This window comes from Pygocentrus nattereri, chromosome 14, assembly GCF_015220715.1.
Source record: "Pygocentrus nattereri isolate fPygNat1 chromosome 14, fPygNat1.pri, whole genome shotgun sequence".
Taxonomy (NCBI): Eukaryota; Metazoa; Chordata; class Actinopteri; order Characiformes; family Serrasalmidae; genus Pygocentrus; species Pygocentrus nattereri.
Genome location: NC_051224.1, coordinates 20,353,806 through 20,377,500, shown reverse-complemented (window position 1 = coordinate 20,377,500; position 23,695 = coordinate 20,353,806). Strand labels below are relative to the sequence as shown.

The following is a 23,695-nucleotide window of genomic DNA, read 5'->3' as shown; positions in this document are numbered from 1 at the left end:
CGACATGGCCCACTTAGTCTACTGGACAAGATCCAGGGCCAGATAAATGTTTTGTGTACTTTACTGTGATAGTGTATTCAAATGTAGTCTAAATTTTTTACCCCAAATCTTGTCAGTGTAGAAAAAATGCGTTTGTCCAGAGTTTGCTTCTTTCATACTGCAGTTACAAGGCTAATGCAACTGCAAGCAATGAATGCAATGTTAACAATACCAGTTAGCATTACACAAACTGTATGCGAGTTGAGTTGTTAAACTTGCTTAAGTGGTTTCTGACACTGCATAACATACCACATGGTCAAAAGGACACTGATCAGCCAAATTATACTGTTGGTCCTCTGCATGCAGCTGAAGCAGCTTTGACCACCGAGGCATCAACTCAACAGGACCTCTAAAGGTGCCCTGTGGTATCTGGCAGATACCCAGACAGCAGATCCTTTAAGATCTGTAAGTTGTGAGGTGGAGCCAGTGCAGATCAGATTTGTTAAGGACATTCCAAAGATGCTCTATCGGACTGAGATCTGGAGAATTTGGAGGTCAGGGCAACACCTTGAACTCTTCAACATGTTCCTCAAATCATAAACAAACAGTGTGTACAGTGTGGCAGGGAACATTATCCTGCTGAAAGAAGCCAGTGCCATCAGGCAATACTACTGCCAAGAAGGGGTGTACCTGGTCCGCAATGGTGTTTAAGTAGGTGGCACATGTCAAACTGACATCTACATGAGTGCCTGAGCCCAGGGTTTTCCAGTAGCACATCACCCAGAGGTTCACACTCCCTCCACCAGCTTGTCCTCTCCCCAAGTGCTTCAGGGGCCGTTGTGAGTTGGAGGTTTGGGAACCAGCCCTGCTACCTGAAGATCACCGGTTCGGTCCCCGATAAAAACGGGGTACGATATACGATAACCATTGTATTATCATAGTTTAATGTCATTTCAATGTATTATGGTCCTTTTCTTCATAACAACAATAAAAAATGCTAATAATGTTAGCTAGCTAACTCTTCCATCCACCTTAAATAATCCAGCAGAACGGACACTTGAAGTGTCAAAACTGCTGCACCATTTAAGGTGGAACAGGAAAATTCAAGAAGCTGGTGAATGTCTGACTTTAGCTTCATATCACTGAAGAATTAGTGTGGGTGGGTAATAATAAATAATTGTCCCCTCTTTGAAAGCATATGAAGGAGCTGTATTTTACCCTCCTCTGCTGTCGCTGCACATTGGCAGGGTCCCCTACAGAGCAGGGCTAGTAGCTGTTAATGAAGTAATGTTCTTTTTATTTGAGTGTCCCATTTTGTAGAGGAAGACTAACCATTACCCCTTGTAACTCAGCTCCAAGGGGCAAGGTGACACTCGAAAACAAGTGGTAAAATGAAACTAAGAAATAGGATTGGACCCCTGTCTCTGGTTCACTGTTTATCCCACCTCAGACCACTGTCAGAGGTTACTCACCACTGCTGAGAGAGCCCACAAGCCTTGCCTTTTAGAAGATGCTCTGACCTGGTCGTCTGGCCATAATGATTTCGCCATTGACCAGTCAGGTTTTGACGCCTACCCATTTCTCCTGCACACAACATGTCAACTATGAGAACTGACTATTTGCTTACTATTTAATACAGCTCAGACCTTACAAGATAATCAACGTTATTTTCTTCATCTGTGAGTGGTCATAAAGTGTTGGCTCATCGATATATGTAGATTAAAAAGTATTAGCAGCCACCTTTAAGCGTTAGTCAAACAGAAACAAACCTTAGACACCAAACATGTCCTGGTTATTTTGATATTTCATTTGCTTTAACTTCTTAAATCCCAAGTTTATTGTCCAGTTAGTGGTTTAAAGTTTTGTTAACTTTAATAGTTCATAGTTAGTCATATTAATCTCGAAACCACATCGACAACCTTAAAGATGACCTGGAAGCGGTTTGAGGAGGTAGAGAGAGGTTTTGGAGACGTATTTACAGAAAAGGTTTGAGGTCTATGTTTGTTAGCAACATTAGCGCCTGTAGCTCCAGTTTAAAACTAAAGAAGCAACATTTGTTCACCAAACATGCCTTGTCTGAATGACTACATGTGGAGTAAGTGGCAAATTGGAATTGCATGTGTTTTTTAAATGAAGACTTGCTACTATGGCTTACCCAGTGCTATAAAAATAATATGTAAGTTCCATAGTTTAAGACAGGGGACGGCAACATGCAGCTCTTCTACTGCCCTGATGAGGCTCCACAGCAGAATTAGATTTGTAGGTAAAAATAAAATAATCCTCCTTTCTGTTAAATAACCCACAGGGCTGAAGTCAGTTAATCATTCTCCAGCTTCTCATTTGAATTCTCCGTTCCACCTTAAATAGTGCTGCAGTTGCATTCTGAACGAGAACGAAAAGCTGGTGAATGAAGAGCGACTTCAGCCTTGTAAAAAGTTGAAAGACATTTTATAAGAAACTGTTCGACGTTTGTGAAAAAGTTTCCTGCCGAAGATACGAGAAAAGTGCCTATAGCTGAGCTAAAGCTTAAAGCAGAGCAAAAAAAGTCTGTCTTTTCATTTATATTATATTTTTTTAACCTATACTAGTATGTAAGTACACATTGAGACATATTTATGTCCAAAATGATAATAAATGGACATAAAACGTTGTGGCTCTCAAAGTGGCCTGATTTTTGTTGAAAGGACAAAATAGATCTTCTTAACATCTGGGTTGCTGACCCCTGGTTTAAGGGGATAAAACAGGTGATAAGAGGTACAAAAACCCCCACAAAGATGACTTTTTGTGCATGTGCAGACTACTTTAGTTCTTTAGCTGAAATTTTATATTAATACACTGCAATAATATCTTAGCAAGTGTAAACATCTTAAAGGTAGTCAGTATATCTACAGTTTCTCATTCTGAGACTGTTGTAATAACATTATAAGATTATTTAACTTATTTCTAGAGATTGTCAACTTGTTTTAACCCCTTAAATCCTGGGCTTATTGCATATTACATTTACATTTACATTTACAGCATGTAGCAGACGCTCTTATCCAGAGCAACTTACAAGAAATATTAAGAGCAAATGTATTTAAATAGGTTGCATAATCATATAATAGTCTTACACTAGTCTCATAATGAGAAATATTAGATACATTGACTACATTTAAGACGTTTTCTCCTGCTAAGAAACCGTTTTTTGCTGCACAAGCAAGCTATCTTTTGTTATCTGCTCTCTCTCTCGCCCTTGTTCTCTCTCCCTCTCTCTCTGTGTCTCAGCCCCTGTGAGAACAGCTTTGCATTATTTTCGGGGGGTGTGGTAACGCAAGCAACAAAAACAGGAAATCCACAGGCACATAGGCAGGAAATGCTACTGTTCACTGACAGTAAGAAGTAAACAGCAGTCAATCGAGCAGCTCTGCGTTTCTCTAGAGAGAGAGAGAGAGAGAGGGACAGATAGAGGCAGACTGTGGAGGGGTACGGAGCGAGGGAGTGGTTGAAGAAGACAGAGGAAGACTGTGGGGTGGTGCCATTAGAGAAAAGCACACCATGCGTGTCGGCCTAAAACCAGAGAAGATCAGTTCACAGCGTTGTTTCACATTTTGGCCTTTAATAGATTCACAAAAGGGTTTACACTAAAAATGTTCACTACTCTACTGACAAACACTGTAGCACTGATGGTCTGGCACACTCACTCTTCACTTCTCAAGCAGCCTTACATATACACTGGAGAAACGTAATGAGCTGGATGTACTCGATTCAAATGAGTACATCACTATATAGTCATGTATTGAAGTGGAACTCCACCAAAATTCTAAAATTTCTGTATAATTAAACGATTAATGTGTAAACAAAGTCTTTTAGAGTGGTTTGGTGTGAAATGCTCTGCTGTAGAGAAACTAGTCAGGATTGTTCACAGAGGTAGTGATAGGAACCAGATGTCTTTTAGGCCTAATATCCATTTTTTTCATTCATGGTGGAGAAGGAAAAGTTATGAGGCAAAAAGTCACCAAACATAACTTATAGTTTCACATTTACCACTTTTCAGATTTTACCATCATCAACATTACATATAAAAACTCAGAAGACACGTGTAGGTTGACTGGTGGGTTTGGATAGTAAATAAAATGGCTATATTTGTGTTAGGCATTGTGACACCTGGTTCCCATCAGCACCACTGTAAAGAGATTAGGTTTCGCTATCATGTACCATTTCACATCAAACCACTCTGAATGAGACTGTGTGCATCTCTATGCAGAAATCTGGAAAGGCAAGGGATTGCCTTTTAATATATTGCATCAACACAGCTTTGTCTTTAATGTTTGGCAGAAATTGTGTCAATATATTTTTATTCGTTTGGAAATGATTCATTTGATCAGATGAATTCGAAGCATTACGTCCTACAGTGCACTCACACTCACACATACACATATAGTTTAAAGTGAGAAGCTTGGATTTACACAGAAAGAAAAACTCTGAAATGTTAATTAAGTGGTGAAGTAGAGGAAGAAGTAAAACCACAATGAATAAACTTTTATCAGTTCACATTAAATTGATCAATAACATAACCCTACCCACATCCACTCTACACTGATTGTCTGATTGTTCTGTTTGTCATATGCCTACATGTCTGTCCTCTTGTAGCCCAGGGTCAGTCCCATTCATTCATTCATCTGCACTTTCAGCAACCACAGATCAACCAATGCACCACTTAGAATCTAGATTTAGAGCAGCTGTATTGAGAGTGATTCACTGAACGTACCTGATTCAAATGTGAACGTCATTTCTACATGGATAAATGTCATTGCCGCCATATCAAAGCCTCCAAAAATGGACATTTTATTTTGTAACATTTTATATTTTGATGATTTAGGCACATTTAAGAAGAGACTCTGTATAGCTTTTAATTCATTGCAGTGCTTTTTATTGAATTGTTTTACTTTTTCCCTTGTTCTTTTTTATTTATTGTATTTTTATTCATTCTTTATGCTAATTTTATACACAATTCTATTCTAATTTATTTTGTTATTTTCTTGTAAAGCATTTTGTACACTGTTTTTAAAAGGTGCCATACATATAAAGTCATCATTATTATTATTATTAATTATTATTATTAAAAAACACAAAAATGTTCTGAACTTTAGTGCATGTTACAGGGAGGCACGATGCTATTGGAATATTTTTAGGAGATATTTCAAACCAATATTTTATTATTATTTATTGTACTCTCGATAAAAAATATCTGTACTTTATTCATTTTACTACACATGTAGAAGAAATCAGTACAGAAATAAATGGTACACTGCAAAAAAAATTGTACCTTGTTAAGTGAAATGCTCTAAAAACTGGTCAATATATCTAAAATTTCCTGTTTTGAGATGGCTCTGTACTGATTATAAGATTGTCCAGCTTATTTCTAGACATTATTTACTTATTTTACGCCATTTTATTTGTATATAAAGTAAAATTCTCTCACTTTACTGGCTTCAAGCACATTTCTTACAACAAGCAAATGTATCTGCCAATCACTTAAAACAAGTAAAAATGTCTAGAAATAAGTTAGTCTAAAATTAATCTTACAATGTCAACAGGAGAACTATTAGATATAATATAGATAATATATTATAATATATAGAACTATAAGATACTTTTACTTGACAAGGTACGTCTCAAAAACTCAAAATTGACAAAAGCGCAGATACGAGGTTTTCTTCCGCGATATGTATCAACATTAACAGATACATGCATAAAAATGTCACATTTGGAATTGGCCCATATTTCCCACATCAGTGCATTCTTCTCTTGTTATGTAATTCCTAATCATTTTGGACCAATTTTGTTTGCCCATTGTTGATGAAAGGGTTTAGTATGAACTATGATGATATACTACATCAGCAAATATCTGACTTTGTTTACTTACTTTTGCCAATAACTGTATTAATGTAACACTTTTTATTCCTGCTGAAATGATGTACACATTTGAATGCATTTTTTTTCAGTGTACCCAGCGTATCTAGTTCCCAGAAGGCAGGAAAAAGTCCCACCCTGTACATCTCATCTACCATCACCTCCTTAATGATTTTCATGACTGTTTAAATATACACACTTCCAGACAGGCTGGGTGGAGCCCAGTGCACTGCAGCTCCTGTGAAGTTTTAATAGCTAACAGAGCCTTTAGATCATATGTAGGGCTGCTTTGCTCTTGCTAATTAATCCTAAGTTTTGACCATAGAAAATGGAACAGATTGCAAAGTGTTGCTGAGTCTAAATAGAATATGCTGTAATGTATTTTTCAATATATTATGATATGTATTAATGTGTATATATATATATATATATATATATATATATATATATATATATAATAAGTGAGGGTTGTGGGCTTTTGCTGGAGTTTGTGTGTTTCTTGCTTCTAAATAAATGTTAATATATAAACACGCATGTGACATAAATAACTCCCCAGGCTAGTCTTCAGTCTTTAGGGCTGATGGTGCTCTGGACTGTTGGGTTTTCATTTCTTTTTAGCTGCTAAATGCTCTGGTTTGGTTCGACACCACTTGCTTGAATCTCAAATGTTAGTGTCTGCTTCATATTCCATGCACAAGTATGATTCATTGCTTTATGTCTATGCTGGATTATGATTCGTTTCTTGATTTCCATTGATTGTCATTGGTTGACCCATGGCCATTGATTGTCACTGGATAAAAGTTCATTGATTGTCATTGGTTACATCATGTAGGTGCTGACTTTTAACTGGTGGCTTGATGTCTCTTGATTGTCATTGACTGACCCATGTCTACGCTTGATTGTCACTGGTTGCTTCAATATCATTGGTTGTTTAACGTCAATGCTTGATTGCCATTGGCTGAGTCAATGTCACCAGTTGCTTCTATCTGTGCTGGGTTATAGTTGGCTACTTGTTGTCCATGCTGGATTGTCAGTGTATTTCTGGATATCTTCATTGGTTTTACCATGGCTTCACATGTTGATTGTCAGTTGCACGTAGACAGTACTAGGCAAAAGTCAAATTTCCAGTCAAAACAGCCATTAAAGCTAAAGGACAAGTTATTCAAAGTTATTCAGACAATGACACGAAAACCTCAACAACTAAACATAATTGTTTCAGCATTTGGCATCTCCACCTTTTGCCTTAAGTACATCTTCCATTCTTCAAAGTTCAGTCTTAGAAGTTGTTCGATAATTTTCTGAAATAATCAAACACATTCAGTGGTGTTGAGGCCTGGACTCTACGGTGGTCAATCCATTGTTCAGCTTCTTTGTTTGATGTGTATGTCCGAGGTTTTTCTTGACAGCTACACATCCTTTCAGACCCACAGCGCTGAGTCGTCTTCTCACAGTGGAAAGATGGACAGAGACACCTGTAGATATTTTCAGATCTGAAGCAGCTTGGTTTTCCCTTCTCTCTCAAAGATGAAAGCTTTAAGTGCTGTTTATCAGATGGGAGTAGTTTTGGTGTCTACCAGGTCTTCCACGTGGTTGTTAGGAGGCCCATTTTCTCAGTAGCTATTGATCATTTTCGCTCTTGTTTTTATCATATATTTCTCTTCCCTTATCTAATCTCCTCAGAAGCATCTGCTGAAAAATGAATAACTTGTACTTAATGGCTTTTTTGGCTGGTGGTCTCTGACTTCTGCACTGTACTGTATATTTAGAGAGGTCCTAGTTAATGTTTAGCAAATCAAGCTTGGTTGTTGTGTTACGTTAGCTATGAGTGGTAAAATCCACAGTGCAAAACTCTCACAGTTGTCCTTTTGTCGTCTCTATGCTGGTGTGCATTGCATTCAGAGCTTATCCATTTTTATATTTCTTTTCTCTGCACTTGTGCAATTGGTCAGTGTGGTGACATATGGCTAGTAATGGCTTCCCTGATTCCTCTGCTGCAGTAGAAGTTCTTGGTTGTATGTCAAGTGGTGCTGGGCGGTCAAGGGAGCTGTGCGGTGGCAGTGGTTTCGGTCGATAACGGGGTTGAGGTCACTGCCGTAGCAGTTCTGAGGCGTTCCAGACTGGATTGCATGGTGTTCAGTTGTGCTGGTTTTTCTCATCTGCGTGGTCAGCTTTGCTCTCTCTCACTGCAGCCTGGTCCAGTACTGACCCAGACCCTGACCCATGTCCTGATCACTGGCCTGCACGGCTACCGGCCCTGTGACTGACACGCCGGGGAGAAAACCTGCACAGAAGGAGTTCAAATGCTCATTTGAGGTTTACCCAAAAAAAACATGAAAACACATCCACATATTCCAAAATCAAGAGGGAATATTTTGTAATATCTTTCTAAAATTTTATGATGTCATCTGTATAGGCTGTTGCATTGAAAAAAAGGATATCTAGGAAAGAGACAGCGTCTAAAAAAATAGGCAATACATCTAATGTTACTCATTATGTAACTATTGTAAGAATATTATAAGAATTTTTAAAACATTTCTACTCTTTTGTGCTTTTTGGTAGTTTTATCTAGTAAATCGATCTTACAGATCATTGAGCTTTTTTCTGATATATTGCTTGAAGCCAGTGTAGTAAGGGTAATTAATCTTCATTTCACTTTATATGTCACTTTATATGAGCAAAAACATCTACAAATAGATGTTACTGTATTATAATACAGAGGTTACAAGCAGGAAAAATGGTTATATTTGTCAATACCAAAACAAATTATGTTATATTTCACACAATATACTTTTCAGAGCATACTGCAGACACTGTGAGTACTTAAAGAACACTGACCAATGGACCAATGCATGTCTTAACCCTTTACATTTTCAGGGCCCTGGTCTAGAACCTAAGAATACCTCAACTTGTTTGCACTAAAGTCCCCGAATTTACTGAATAATAAGAATTAGAATGTAATAAGCCTGGGAATTTAAGGGGTTAAAGATTTCATAATTAGTTCTGTTTAATTGGATTGAGTGCAGCTCAGTGTGGGAAACATTAAAAAAACGTATTCATACTTCAAGACAGTTTTTTTTGTTTTTACATATTACACCTCAGAAAAACGAAATGTTTTGCTACTTATCTTACATAATGACAATGTTATATAGTATTATGATGTTACATTTTATTTCCATATCACTCACCCCTGCTTATAACATTCTTACACATGTTTATAATGAGAGATATTTGATGTTCCTCCTTCATTGAAAGGTGCCATTATTTGCTGTGTTAAATTGTGTGCATTTATATTAGTGCACCATTTAGTGGCCTTTGTGCACCTGCAACCCACTGAAATCAGTACGAGCTCTAAATACTACAGCACTTCATGATGGAATGTGCTGGAAAAGCCTGTGGCTACTCACCTGTATTTGCACTGGCTGTGGGAGGTGGAGGGAGGTGAGGGGAGGGGTAGGAGGTGGAGTCAAATTTACGAGGTAGAGGAGGAGGACCAGATGGAGAGGGAGTCAGCATGCTGGAGTAAGATGGGGTGGACTGAGGGGGCAAAGACTGGAAGAAAAGAAGAGAGAAAAGAAGAAAAAATTTAAATATTAAGGTTATTATTAATGATCTAAACTGTAACTTTAACTAATTAAACTTATGTTTAATCTAAACTGTTCTTCTTTTTGCCACTCCTACGTACATTCACTGGCCACTTTATTAGAAACACTGACATTGTACTTCCATTCACTGGCCACTTTATTAGAAACACTGACATTGTACTTCCACTTACTGGCCACTTTATTAGAAACACTGACATTGTACTTCCACTTACTGGCCACTTTATTAGAAACCCCGACATTGTACTTCCACTTACTGGCCACTTTATTAGAAACACTGACATTGTACTTCCACTCACTGGCCACTTTATTAGAAACCCCGACATTGTACTTCCACTTACTGGCCACTTTATTAGAAACCCCGACATTGTACTTCCACTCACTGGCCACTTTATTAGAAACCCCGACATTGTACTTCCACTTACTGGCCCCTTTATTAGAAACACTGACATTGTACTTCCACTTACTGGCCACTTTATTAGAAACACCGACATTGTACTTCCACTTACTGGCCACTTTATTAGAAACCCCGACATTGTACTTCCACTTACTGGCCCCTTTATTAGAAACACTGACATTGTACTTCCACTCACTGGCCACTTTATTAGAAACACTGACATTGTACTTCCACTCACTGGCCACTTTATTAGAAACCCCGACATTGTACTTCCACTTACTGGCCACTTTATTAGAAACCCCGACATTGTACTTCCACTTACTGGCCACTTTATTAGAAACACTGACATTGTACTTCCACTCACTGGCCACTTTATTAGAAACCCCGACATTGTACTTCCACTCACTGGCCACTTTATTAGAAACACTGACATTGTACTTCCACTCACTGGCCACTTTATTAGAAACACCGACATTGTACTTCCACTCACTGGCCACTTTATTAGAAACACCGACATTGTACTTCCACTCACTGGCCACTTTATTAGAAACCCCGACATTGTACTTCCACTTACTGGCCACTTTATTAGAAACCCCGACATTGTACTTCCACTTACTGGCCACTTTATTAGAAACACTGACATTGTACTTCCACTCACTGGCCACTTTATTAGAAACCCCGACATTGTACTTCCACTTACTGGCCACTTTATTAGAAACACTGACATTGTACTTCCACTCACTGGCCACTTTATTAGAAACACCGACATTGTACTTCCACTCACTGGCCACTTTATTAGAAACACCGACATTGTACTTCCACTCACTGGCCACTTTATTAGAAACACCTACCTTGTGCTTCCACTAACTGGCCACTTTATTAAAAGCACCTATCTTGTATTACACTCTCTGGCCACTTTATTAGAAATACCTACCTTGTACCTTCACTCACTGGCCAATTTATTGGAAACATCTACTTTGTATTACACTCATTGGCCACTTTATTAGAAACACCGACATTGTACTTCCACTCACTGGCCACTTTATTAGAAACACCGACATTGTACTTCCACTCACTGGCCACTTTATTAGAAACACCCACCTTATACTTCCAATTACTGACCACTTTACTAGGAACACCTACCTTCTATATCCATTAACTAGCCAATTTATTAGAAACACAAACCTTGTGCTTCCACTCACTGGCTACTTTATAGGTTTACAGTCTCTAACTGCACACCGGCAAGTTGGATCTTTCTAATAAAGTGGCCAGTAAGTGTACTTGTATGTGGATTAAGTAGCCAGTGACTACACAATACTTCAATTCTCAGAATTAAATTAGAAAAGCTTCTCCAGGTACATAGTGACTTTTATTTTAGCTGTATTTCCCAGCTGTTTTACAGGCTTAAGGGATTTTTGAAAAGCCGTTGTAGAAAAAACAACAACAACAAGAACAGCTCAAATGCTAAATGTCAGCCACTGAGCTGTTAATGCTTTCAGAGTGCAAAAAAAGGGGCCTCTCAATCTCATGCACCTCTCAGGTGCTCTCTCTGAACATTCAAATCCTTCTGAGTCACTAAGCTCTCTCCTGAGATCACTGCTTTAATAACAGGGTGTGTCCTCGAGCCGGGAGTGAAACTAGGGCGAGAGGGGACGACATAAGAGCGCTGCCCTGTAAATAACACTGATATATTACTCTCGATGAGCACTTATTGACGATGCAGCAATGGAACAACACGGAAGTTGACACGCAAAATCAAAACTTGAAAGTTCAGGTCAGTGTGTCTGTCAAACCAGAGGAAGGAGAAACACTTTCAGACTCAGTTTAACAAGAAATCACAATCATTTCAAAACTTTCAACTGAACTTTAAACTTGACCCCATCCACTGTAGCCAGAGCAATTCAAAGAGATAAACAGTACTGTGTTACAGTCTTACAGTACTTACAGCAAAAAAGGCTTTAATGAGCTGTAAAGGACTGTTTACTGACAGGAGTGTGTCAAGTATGTCAAGAGACTATAACAATACACAAAAGGCTTCGGATGTCTGGTTCCTATCACCACCACAAACAATTCTGACTCAACAGGTTTCTCTAGAACAGAGTATTTCACACCAAACCACTCTGAATGACTCTGTTTACACCTTAACCATTTAACTATGAAGGCATTTTGAAACATTAGTGGAATTTTTCATGTTTAGTCTTTAGTTTATCCCTTTTCATTCACCGGCCATGACTACTGTGAAGTGTTATACTGGAAATGTATTTAGAGTGTCTTAAAATATTAAAGAGAAAGATTTAAATTGAATTATTTTGGAGTTCAAGCTTATTAAGCTGAATTTAGCAAACCAGAGTGAAATTCAAGGAAGTATGTTCAGATAATACTGTTCCTGGGGCTTTTGGACTAAAGTAGTTCCACAATCAGCCACAAGAGGGCTGATTTGTCACAGTTGGATCTGCACAGGCCCGAGTGACGTCAAAGCACTACTCACTTACATAATAGATGCATGTACAAACATTTCACACTGAATTATTCAGTATTTTCTATGGAAGTACTTTGTATGGTACTCTTTAAATAAACAATAATATGTAAAAATGGGTGTGCATCCTGAGGGAGTAAGGACAGTCACCTTTATTTAGATGAATTACATTAAATACATGTAATGAACGGTGGGTTGAGAGACGCATAAAGAGGAGTGAAATGTGTGGTTCTCTGTGTGTGACCTGGAATAAACTGGGTGCTGCATGTTGGTGCATGAATTTTAGTGCATGTCAGTGCTGGAGTTTTTACAGGAGATGAGCTTCTAAAGTAAATGGAAGATACCTGCACGCTGGAGAACACAGAGAGAGAGCCGTAACCGGAGAGAGAGGCATCACTCCGAGTATGTATTGAGGCTGAGAAAGAGAGACAGAGAGAGAATCTCTTTAAGGGACATTCAACCAAATATGTATTAAAGGGTCCGTATCGTAGAAAAACTCATTTGAAATTAGTTGAAATTTAACAGCATGATGTCGTTTGTGTCCTAAATGAAAATGTTCAGTTCACTTTCCAATCCATACAGACCATATATAGAAATGAAGCTGAAAAAACAGCCTGTTTTGAATTAGCTGTTTTTGTGATGTGACAAAAAACAAACATTAAGTGCCTGTTTACGTAGAGATAAACAGTAGGTGGGAAATTATCATGTAAAATGAATTCTGGGCCCTTCAGGGAAAAATAAAGTAGAACAATACTGGATATGGCCTCTTTAATTTAAAAATAAAGGTATGATATATAACTCCTTTAACTCAATAAATGGGCCCAAAGTTTTATTACACACTTCTTTAACCTAAGAATAGCTCTACGAGTTTGCATTGAAGCCTGGGATTTTAAGGGGTTAAATTGCTCAAAATCAGTAATCGTCCTCTTGTCTTTTCCTCCAATCCCAAGCCAAATACTCACCAACCTTAATCTCTATACAAAACCCTAAACTCCAACACTACATCTCAGCCATATATGTCCCTTTAAATATTATATTAAAGGGCCTATATCAACAGATTTTCCATAATCTTTCTAGTTTCAAAATGAAAATGTACCATTCACTTTGCAGCCCATACAGTATATACATGGAATCAAAGCTGTAAAGACGTTTTGAATGAACTGTTTTTGTGATGTCAAAACTGTTTAATTAGGGATAAATATGGGTTGGAAATCAAAAACAAAGTAATTTGGACTGTCATAAAGTATATCTCTAGTGGAAAAATACAAAAATATAAGATATGCCTCTTTAAATAGAGAAAAACTTTGAGATTTAAATATAATCTTTTTAAAAAATTGAAAAACATAATTAGGTTCAACTTCACTTTTCCCTACCTTTCTCTAACTTAACACTCAATAAAGCCTTAATCTCAACCAAAAACCTTAAGCCTAATCCTAACCCTACCTCAAACAAACATCTCTCTTCAGCTAATATATTCAAGGGTCCATATAACTAGGTATTAAATTAGGTCTTTTTTTAAAAAATAGCTTAAAGTAGTTTGTAATCATTGTCAGTTTCAAACTGTACCATTCACTCTCCAGTTCATACAGTCCATATACAAAAACGGAACAGGAAACACAATCTGATGCGAATTATGATGGTCATACCTGTACAGCTGGGAATTAAATATACAAAACAGAAGAATATAAAATAGAATAAAAGACATGAAAATGTATGATATGGCCCTTTAAAACAAACATCCAATTCATGCACTTGACAAGAAGTCACCTTAAATCTTTTTTAATCCTAAACCTCAACCAAAAACCTAAACTCTAACACTAAACCTCAACCAAAAACCTAAACTCTAACACTAAACCACAAGCAAAAATCTTAAACCTCAACCAAAAACCTAAACTCTAACCCTAAACCTCACCCAAAAGCCTAATCCAAACTCAAACTCTAAACCTCAACCAAAGGCCTAAACCCCAACATTAAATCTCATCTCAAAGCCAGATCTTAAATCTTAAACCACAATCAAAAACCTAAACTTAACCCCTAAACCTCAACCAAAAACCAAACCTCAACCAAAAATCTTAAACCTTAAGCTAAAACCTAAACTCAACCTCTAAACCTAACCAAAAATCTAAACTCTAACACTAAACCTCAACCCAAACCTGAATTCTAACACTAAACCTGAACCCAAATCCTAAACTCTAACACTAAACCTCAACCCAAAACTTAAACTCAAACCCTAAACCACAACAAAAAGCTTAAACTTTAAGTCTCAACCAAAAGCCTAAATTCTAACCCTAAACCTCAAACTAACAGATGTGTTTTTTTGTTTATTATGTGTAAATACGAAATAAAGTGACCTCAGTATCACAGAGTCAGAATAACAACACTACGATCAGCAGTAAAGATAAGGGAGTTTAAATATCTAAACACACATATCCAGTATAGAGATGCTTACCAGAGCTGTTGCTGTGGTGAGAGTGATAGACAGGTGAGTTGAAGGATGTGCTCAGTGGTGTGTGCGTTTGGGAACAGGAAGTCCCGCCCCCTAACCTCTTTTGGTTCCTCAGTTTCTCCTCCCTCCTCCACTTAGCTCTCCGATTGGAGAACCACACCTGTCAATCATCAGTTTCAATATGGGTCACTGCATGACAGCCGCGTTTATTCAAGTGATGCATTATTTAATCGAGCACGGACTTAAAGAGGCCCAAAATCACATGGGCGGAGGACAAACTGGAAGAGATGAGAGGAAAAACTATAGAATAGTATAGAACTTTTACGTCATGTGGAGGTTCTTTTTACGTTTTTAAAGTTTCCGAATAAGTGTCTTTAAGGAGCCATCCATTGAAAAGTTGCATTAGGAACCAAACATGGTTCTCCTAAAGCATCACTACAAATACTAATTTCTGGTAACTTTGTTTGTGTGAAAGTCTGAGAGAGGTTTTTTTTACCTGTATACGAGCTTCAGGAAGGTCAATTTTGGCTGCCAGTCTTTCTCTGGCAAAGACATCTGGGTAATGTGTCCTTTCAAACTCTAACAGAGAAAGACAGAAAAAAAGAAAAGTACAGTTCCAGTATATTTAGTACTCAGACACACACAATAGAGAACAGACATGAGGAAAAGAAAGAGAAGAGAATATGAAAGAAGACAGAGGAAGAGAAGTGAAGAAATGAGAAAAGAGGAGAAGAAAACAGAAGGGAAGAGAAGAAAGGAGAACAGAATATAAGAGAGGAGAGGAAAAGAGAAAAGGAGATAAGAGGAGGAGAGGAGAGGAGAAAAGAAGAGAAGAGGAGAGGAGAGAAGAAAACAGAAGGAGAGGAGATGAGAAGAGAGGAGAAGAGGAGAGGAGAACAGAAGAGGAGAAGAGAAAAGAAGAGAGGAGAAGTGAAGAGAAGAGGAGAGGAGATGAGAGGAGAAGTGAAGAGAAGAGGAGAGGAGAAGCGAAGAGAAGAGGAGAGAAGAGGAGAGGGGAAGTGAAGAGGAGAGGAGAAGAGACTAGAAGAAGAGAGGAGAAGAGAGGAGGAGAGGAGAAGCGACAAGGAGAAGAGAAGAGGAGAGGAGAGGAGAGGAGAAGAGAAGAGGAGAGAAGAGGAGAAGTGAAGAGAAGAGGAGAGGAGAAGTGAAGAGGAGAGGAGAAGCGAAGAGAAGAGGAGAGGAGAAGTGAAGAGAAGAGGAGATGAGAGGAGAAGTGAAGAGAAGAGGAGAGGAGAAGTGAAGAAAAGAGGAGAGAAGAGGAGAGGAGAAGAGGAGAGGTGAAGAGAAGAGAAGGGAAGAGAAGAGGAAAAGCGAAGAGAAGAAGAGAGGAGAAGAAAAGAGAAGAGGAGAGGAGAAGCGATGAGAAGAGGAGAGAAGAAGCGTAGAGAAGAGGAGAGGAGAAGTGAAGAGGAGAGGAGAAGCGAAGAAAAGAGGAGAGAAGAGGAGAGGAGAAGAGGAGAGGAGAAGAGAAGAGGAGAGGAGAAGTGAAGAGAAGAGGAGATGAGAGGGGAAGTGAAGAGGAGAGGAGAAGAGACTAGAAGAAGAGAGGAGAAGAGAGGAGGAGAGGAGAAGCGACAAGGAGAAGAGAAGAGGAGAGGAGAGGAGAGGAGAGGAGAGGAGAGGAGAAGAGAAGAGGAGAGAAGAGGAGAAGTGAAGAGAAGAGGAGAGGAGAAGTGAAGAGGAGAGGAGAAGCGAAGAGAAGAGGAGATGAGAGGAGAAGTGAAGAGAAGAGGAGAGGAGAAGTGAAGAAAAGAGGAGAGAAGAGGAGAGGAGAAGAGGAGAGGTGAAGAGAAGAGAAGAGGAGAGGAGAGGAGAAGTGAAGAGAAGAGGAGATGAGAGGAGAAGTGAAGAGAAGAGGAGAGGAGAAGTGAAGAAAAGAGGAGAGAAGAGGAGAGGAGAAGAGGAGAGGTGAAGAGAAGAGAAGGGAAGAGAAGAGAAGCGAAGAGAAGAGGAGAGGAGAAGAAAAGAGAAGAGGAGAGGAGAAGCGATGAGAAGAGGAGAGAAGAAGCGTAGAGAAGAGGAGAGGAGAAGTGAAGAGGAGAGGAGAGGAGAAGCGAAGAAAAAAGGAGAGAAGAGGAGAGGAGAAGAGGAGAGGAGAAGAGAAGAGGAGAGGAGAAGTGAAGAGAAGAGGAGATGAGAGGAGAAGTGAAGAGAAGAGGAGAGGAGAAGCGAAGAAAAGAGGAGAGAAGAGGAGAGGAGAAGCGAAGAGGACAGGAGAGGAGGAGAGGAGAAGCGAAGAGAAGAGGAGAGGAGAGGAGAAGAAAAGGGAAGAGGAGAGGAGAGGAGAAGCGAAGAGAAGAGTAGAGAAGAAGCGAAGAGAAGAGGAGAGGAGAAGTGAAGAGGAGAAGCAAAGAGAAGAGGAGAGAAGAGGAGAGGAGAAGTGAAGAGGAGAGGAGAAGAGAAGATGAGAGGAGAAGTGAAGAGAAGAGGAGAAGTGAAGAGAAGAGGAGAGAAGAGGAGAAGTGAAGAGGAGAGGAGAAGCGAAGAGAAGAGGAGAGAAGAGGAGAAGTGAAGAGGAGAGGAGAAGTGAAGAGAAGAGGAGAGGAGAAGTGAAGAGAGGAGGAGAGGAGAGAAGAGGAGAGGAGAAGTGAAGAGGAGAGCAGAAGTGAAGAGAAGAGGAGAGAAGAGGAGAAGAGGAGAGAAGAGGAGAAGTGAAGAGGAGAGGAGAAGTGAAGAGAAGGGCAGAGGAGAAGAGAAGAGGAGGGAAGAGGAGAAGAGGAAAGAAGATGAGAAGTGAAGAGGAGAGGAGAAGTGAAGAGAAGAGGAGAGGAAAAGTGAAGAGGAGAAGCAAAGAGAAGAGGAGAGGAGAAGTGAAGAGGAGAGGAGAGGACAAAAGAAGAGGAGGGAAGAGGAGAAGAGGAAAGAAGATGAGAAGTGAAGAGGAGAGGAGAAGTGAAGAGAAGTGGAGAGGAAAAGTGAAGAGGAGAAGCAAAGAGAAGAGGAGAGGAGAAGTGAAGAGGAGAGGAGAGGAGAAAAGAAGAGGAGAGGAGAGGAGAGGAGAAGAGAAGAGGAGAAGTGAAGAGAAGAGGAGAGGAGAGGAGAAGAGAAGAGAAGAGAAGAGAAGAGAAGAGGAGAGGAGAAGTGAAGAGAAGAGGAGAGAAGAGGAGAGGAGAAGTGAAGAGGAGAGGAGAGAAGAGGAGAGGAGAAGTGAAGAGAAGAGGAGAGAAGAGGAGAGGAGAAGTGAAGAGGAGAAGTGAAGAGCAGAAGTGAAGAGGAGAGGAGAGGAGAAGTGAAGAGAAGAGGAGAGAAGAGGAGAGGAGAGAAGAAGTGAAGAGAAGAGGAGAGAAGAGGAGAGGAGAAGTGAAGAGGAGAAGTGAAGAGCAGAAGTGAAGAGGAGAGGAGAGGAGAAGTGAAGAGAAGAGGAGAGAAGAGGAGAGGAGAATACTTTTTCCAGACATTTTTCCTGTATATAAACGTGTATGTATGTGATTTATCTGCAGTGATCACAGCTCACTGATATCTACACTACATAAACACATAATTCTTGTCCTCAACGTTCTGAATGTGCTTAGTGTATTTCGTGTCTCCGTGCTGCAGTCGGCCTGTGCTGAGCCTGCTGACCTTTCTCCAGAGCATCGATCTGCTCCTGGCTGAAGCTGGTGCGGTTCCTCTGGAGCTTTCTCTTCAGCTGCAGGTGGAGCTGAGACTCGTCTGCTTCGTCCCTCTCTCCCTGCACAACTCTCTCCGCTCCTCCCACCATCCGCAGGTTCATATCCTCCACGCAGCCATCTGAGGGAGTGGAGCCAGAGCAGAGAGACATTTTAAAGGCAGATACAAGAAGGCCAGACAGTACATGGTTGTGTCTTTCACTGTCTGGCTGTTGGAAACTTCTTTATCTGCTTTGTGTTGCATTTTAATGAAACTGACAGCAGACAGTAAAAGGGCAAGACAACCAAACGGCCACTTTAGAGACAACAAGAAATGATTCAAAGGAGAAATTACTCATCAGTGACTGTAGTCAAATGACTGCAGCAGTGTGATTACAGTAATTTGGATCTCACCCACTTAACCCAAGTTCTGATAGGGATTTTACAGATGCTGTTATCCAGATTGACTGAGAAATACGCAGTGAAAACAACACCAACATAAAGAACTGAGAAAATCTGCACCCTACACTGTTAAAAAACATGGATTTTCAAGGGTTGTTTAGTAAAGAAAATGGTTCTGTACAGAACCTTGAACACTCAAAGAACCCTTTGCATGATTAAAGGGTTTGTTGCATCATGAAAGGGTTCTTCAGATTGAAAAGGGATGTGTAGCACCCAAAAGGGTTCTTCTATTGTTACACTGTCAAGCTTGTTACAACAGAAGAACCTTTTTGGGTGAATCTACTCAAGTCTTTGTTTTACATGTTTTACATGTAATGTCGATGATAGTAAAATAGCTGTAAATCTGGAAAAAGAAGTTTTTGGGGACTATTTGGTCCCATAACACCCAGCACGCACCTCTACAGCATTAATACATTTTAAAAATACATTTTAGGCCAAAATATTATCTAAAAAACGATGATAAAAAAATAATATCCAAGCGTATTCATAACTATTTTTATGCAATAATCTCAGTGACGTAGCTTTGAAAGGCATTGACCTCTTCAGACGTCTGGTTCCTATCACCACCACTGATTATGCAGACAGTTTGGAACATTGGTGGAATTCACCTTTAAAATAACGAACTTTAGTTTTTTTTGCATTTTAATGTGCATGTCTGTTGTACATACATGCAGAATAATGCTGCATTGTTGTGGTCACTTGTAAGGCTACACAGAGCATCTGAAGCCTCAGTATTAAGACTGCATTGGACAGCGGCTCCTGCTGCAGCTACCAATGTTACTTGCAATTGGCTGTCTGACCCTGTTTGTTCTGTATGAGTGAGCACACAGCACGTTTTAGGCATTTCGCTCTGGCTTTGACTGAGTCCAAATAACATGCTTAGGTTCTGCGGATGTGTGTCGTGTGTACGTGTGGGCTGATCGTGTAGCTATTGGCACTGTCTTTTCGAGCTTATTCAAGTGTGTGATTGGCCAACTCACTCACACTGATTCCACAGGGAGCACACACATAAATATATATATATATATATATATATATATATATATATATCGCTGCTGTCAGAAGAAAACCTTGTATCTCCATTTTTGATGTTTCAGTTTTTGAAATAATTTGATGAAGTGTGTGTGTATGTTTGTGTGTGTGTGTGTGTGTGTGTGTGTGTGTGTGTTTATGTTATTAATATTGCCACATGGGCTTAGTCCTTTAGAAAGTTATGAAAATGTGCTAGAGTGTGTAGCCCACACCATGTGCATTTGGCTATTATTATTAATATTAATTGTATATTGGTGCATCTGTAATATGTAGTGTAATAATATATATATATATATATATATATATATATATATATATATATATATATATATATATATATATATATATATGTATATATGTGTGTGTGTGTGTGTGTGTGTGTGTGTGTGTGTGTGTGTACTGTAGTAACAAGGCCAACAGGCTTTTTCAAATTATGTACAAGGTTTGGTTCTCTATATTTTTCAGTTTTTGACATAATTTGAAAATGCCTGCCAGTTCCTTTACATTGTGTTTAAATTTCATGATAAATGAGCCAAAAGAAACAGCCCAAAATTACTCAGACAAATGTCTGGTTCCATTGACTTACATTTTTCCATTGACTTACAAGTTATTCCTTTTCCTGTAAAGTTACTATTTTGGAGATATGAGGTTTTCTTCCAACAGCAGCGATATGTTTTAAATGTATATAAATACCGATGTGTAATAATAATATGCCTCATAGTATCTCTACATAAAAAGACTTTTCTAGGCCTAACCCAAAACCTAACCCCAACCCTACCCTCATCTCAACCTGATGGACTAGTACCAAACTCCGACAGCACAGTCTGCATATCTGCAATCACACATGCTCTCTTAACCATCTCTTAGAGTCTGTGCGTACCTGCTGCATGCTGGGGGGTTATAGTGTTGGTCTGATGGTACCAATTGTCTGGGCTGGTCCAGTTAGAGGTGTTTTGGAGGTTCAGCATGATGGGCTTTTCATACATAACACCTCAGACACACACACACACACACACACACTCACACACACACACTCCCCAGCGTGCTGTAGACCCCCTCTCCCCTCTTTAACTCCAAGATCCACAGCTGATGCTCCACTTTCTCAGCACAGACCTGGATGGACAGGAGGAAAGAGGTAGAGAGATTACACACACACACACACACACACACACACATATTGTATATAATATATAATTATATATATTATATTCAAAACAAATCAGGCAAATACAACAGAAAACACAAATGACACATTCTTGAGTAGAACCAAATTCCTGAACAAAACATCAACTTTGCTCCCCACCAACCCGCCCCCGGAACATCGCTGATGCACACAGGCAAACACACACCTAAAAACACATCCCACACACTCAACGACACTCATTAATTAATTAGATCTCCATAGGCCTTCACTGCTATAATAACCCTTATAAAATGGACACACAAAGGAGCCTGGGGGCTTCACATTAATGTTAATATTAATATCAAACTTAGTATTTGTATTCTCTCTCAACCCCCCCCCTCCCCGCTAGACACAGACACACACCACCACCCCCCCCCACCCCCCACCATCTACCCTGCCACACAGTTCATTACATACACATAGAGAAATTAAGAAATACAGAACATCGAGCCTGACATCGCTGTACACACGCATGAATGGACAGAGTAACACTGTCGGTTAACGTTAGCGACAATACACACTGCGCCCGCAGAGACGTACACACACACCCTAGCCCAGACACATATACACTAACATATCACACAAAGAACACAATGAGACTGATACACATATTCAATGCTTATCACAGCCAAACGCATCTATACAACCGTACAGTCTAGAATACTTATCCAGAAATACGACGATTTACGAATATTGACGAATCAGAGAAACAGTGACAGTGTAATGTTCACTGATGGAGTAAATAATTAAAGGAGGAAGATGTGTGTGGTGCATCAGGACAAAATAGGATAGAATAGAATAGAATGCACAAACAGAATAAAATAATGGAATAGACTTTTTAAAAAGAGTTCTCTGAGCGACGCCGTAGAAGAACTTTCTTTAGTTCCCATGTTTTATATCATGTGGGGATTTCTTTAAACTTTGAAAAGGTTTTTTACACTCACACATTATTTACAACAAAAAAAGAACTCCCTTAAGAACCATCCACTGAAAGACGTAGTAAAAGTGGTTCTTCTATGAATAGAATAGAATAGAATAGAATAGAATAGAATAGAATAGAATAGAATAGAAAAAAGGTTCTCCAAAGAACCATGAAAAACTGCAGGGAACCAAAAAGCATTACTTAATGGATTAAAAGAATAAAATAGAATAGAACCGATTAATAAAACAGAGCATAATAAAATATAATAGCATATAATAAAATAGTCCCAAACAGACACATAGATAGATAGATAGATAGATAGATAGATAGATAGATAGATAGATAGATAGATAGATAGATAGATAGATAGATAGATAGATAGATAGATAAATCCTCTACCCTTTTATGCTAACAAATACAATGTGTCTCATTCAGCAACAGATCCATTAATCACCACTTCTGTCAATCATGATCATAACCCAGGCATAAAATCATAAGATCACCTCATAAACTCATAAAAACTTCATATTAATGGTTAATGATTTTTTTTGTTCTTAATATTCTGTTCTATTATATTATGTTATGTAATGTTAAGCCATAATATATTATTTCTCTTCTTCTTGTTTTTGTTTTCTTTTTACACTATTTATTTTACACTATATATTTACTGTGTGAACGTTTCATAAGGAATACATTGATAGAAATGGTCTGAAATGATTTGGAACAAAATAACACAAATTAAGTTAATAAAGTTTTTCCTTCTCCTGTAAAGTTACTGAGTTAAAGACTCTGTTTTCTTACACCATATATGAACACTATATATATAAGATGTCACTATAACACTATTTAAGGAAGCAAGACCCAGTTTCCAAAGAGTCGTGCTGTGAATATGACGTTGTTCCACTGTTTTGCCAGAATTAATTGATGATGATACTTTTTATTACATGTTATTTGTTAACATGATACTTTTTATCAAATCTTTTAGTTTGGTAAATGTATCATCTGTTCCTCTGTCTATCTTTCACATGCTGAAAAAAAACATTGAACTGACATGAAATGTACTTTAACATATACTTCACTTCCACACACATTGAATATATATCAGATTCACATTGTGAGACATTTTATATAATCACGATTTTTGTTTTCCTTATTTTTGGTAATAATTGTGCTAGAAAACATTTGACTAAAGTATATTTAACGCATCACTTTTTCAGTCCAGACAGTTTTTTTGTAGCTGAGAGTAAAGGATGTAGATGGACTCACCTGGTGGGTGAACGCTGGATGAAAGGAGCCACACTCGTTCTTTCTATCACTCTATCACAGGGCGCCCATCTCTCTCTGTCTCTCTCTGCTCACTGGCTTTGTTGATGTTGGACTGTGTTTGAGAGAGAGAGACAGAGAGTGTAAGGAAGGAATGGAGATAGAGAGAGAGAGAGAGAGAGAGAGAGAGAGAGAGAGATGGAGAGAGTTAGACAGGGCGAAAGAGAGGAGAAGAGGGAGGGGGAGAGGGCTGGGGAGAGAAATGCATCTGCAGGCACTTTGGTCCTCAGAGCGATTGAGAGAGAGAGAGAGAAAGAGAGAGAGAGAGAGAGAGAGAGAGAGAGAGAGAGAGAGAGAGAGAGAGAGAGAGAGAGAGATGACACACAGAGTCAGTGTCAGTGTCAGGCCTAGACTTAATGCCAGGAAAAAAGGAGGT

The 23,695-nt window shown here is 39.0% G+C and overlaps 1 protein-coding gene across 1 annotated transcript; it reads right to left on the bottom strand.

Annotated features, from left to right (window-relative positions):
- Nucleotides 1-7,414: 7,414 nt before the first annotated feature.
- pax10 (paired box 10) lies at nt 7,415-23,363 on the bottom strand. Its single transcript, XM_017697370.2, has 8 exons — nt 23,263-23,363; nt 20,772-21,004; nt 18,372-18,539; nt 15,286-15,368; nt 14,793-14,949; nt 12,688-12,758; nt 9,276-9,420; nt 7,415-8,152 (listed from the first exon to the last, which is right to left on the bottom strand). Exons 2-8 carry the CDS (start codon nt 20,875-20,877, stop codon nt 8,052-8,054), a joined length of 831 nt encoding a protein of 276 aa, XP_017552859.1. The 5' UTR covers nt 20,878-21,004; nt 23,263-23,363; the 3' UTR covers nt 7,415-8,051.
- Nucleotides 23,364-23,695: the final 332 nt, after the last annotated feature.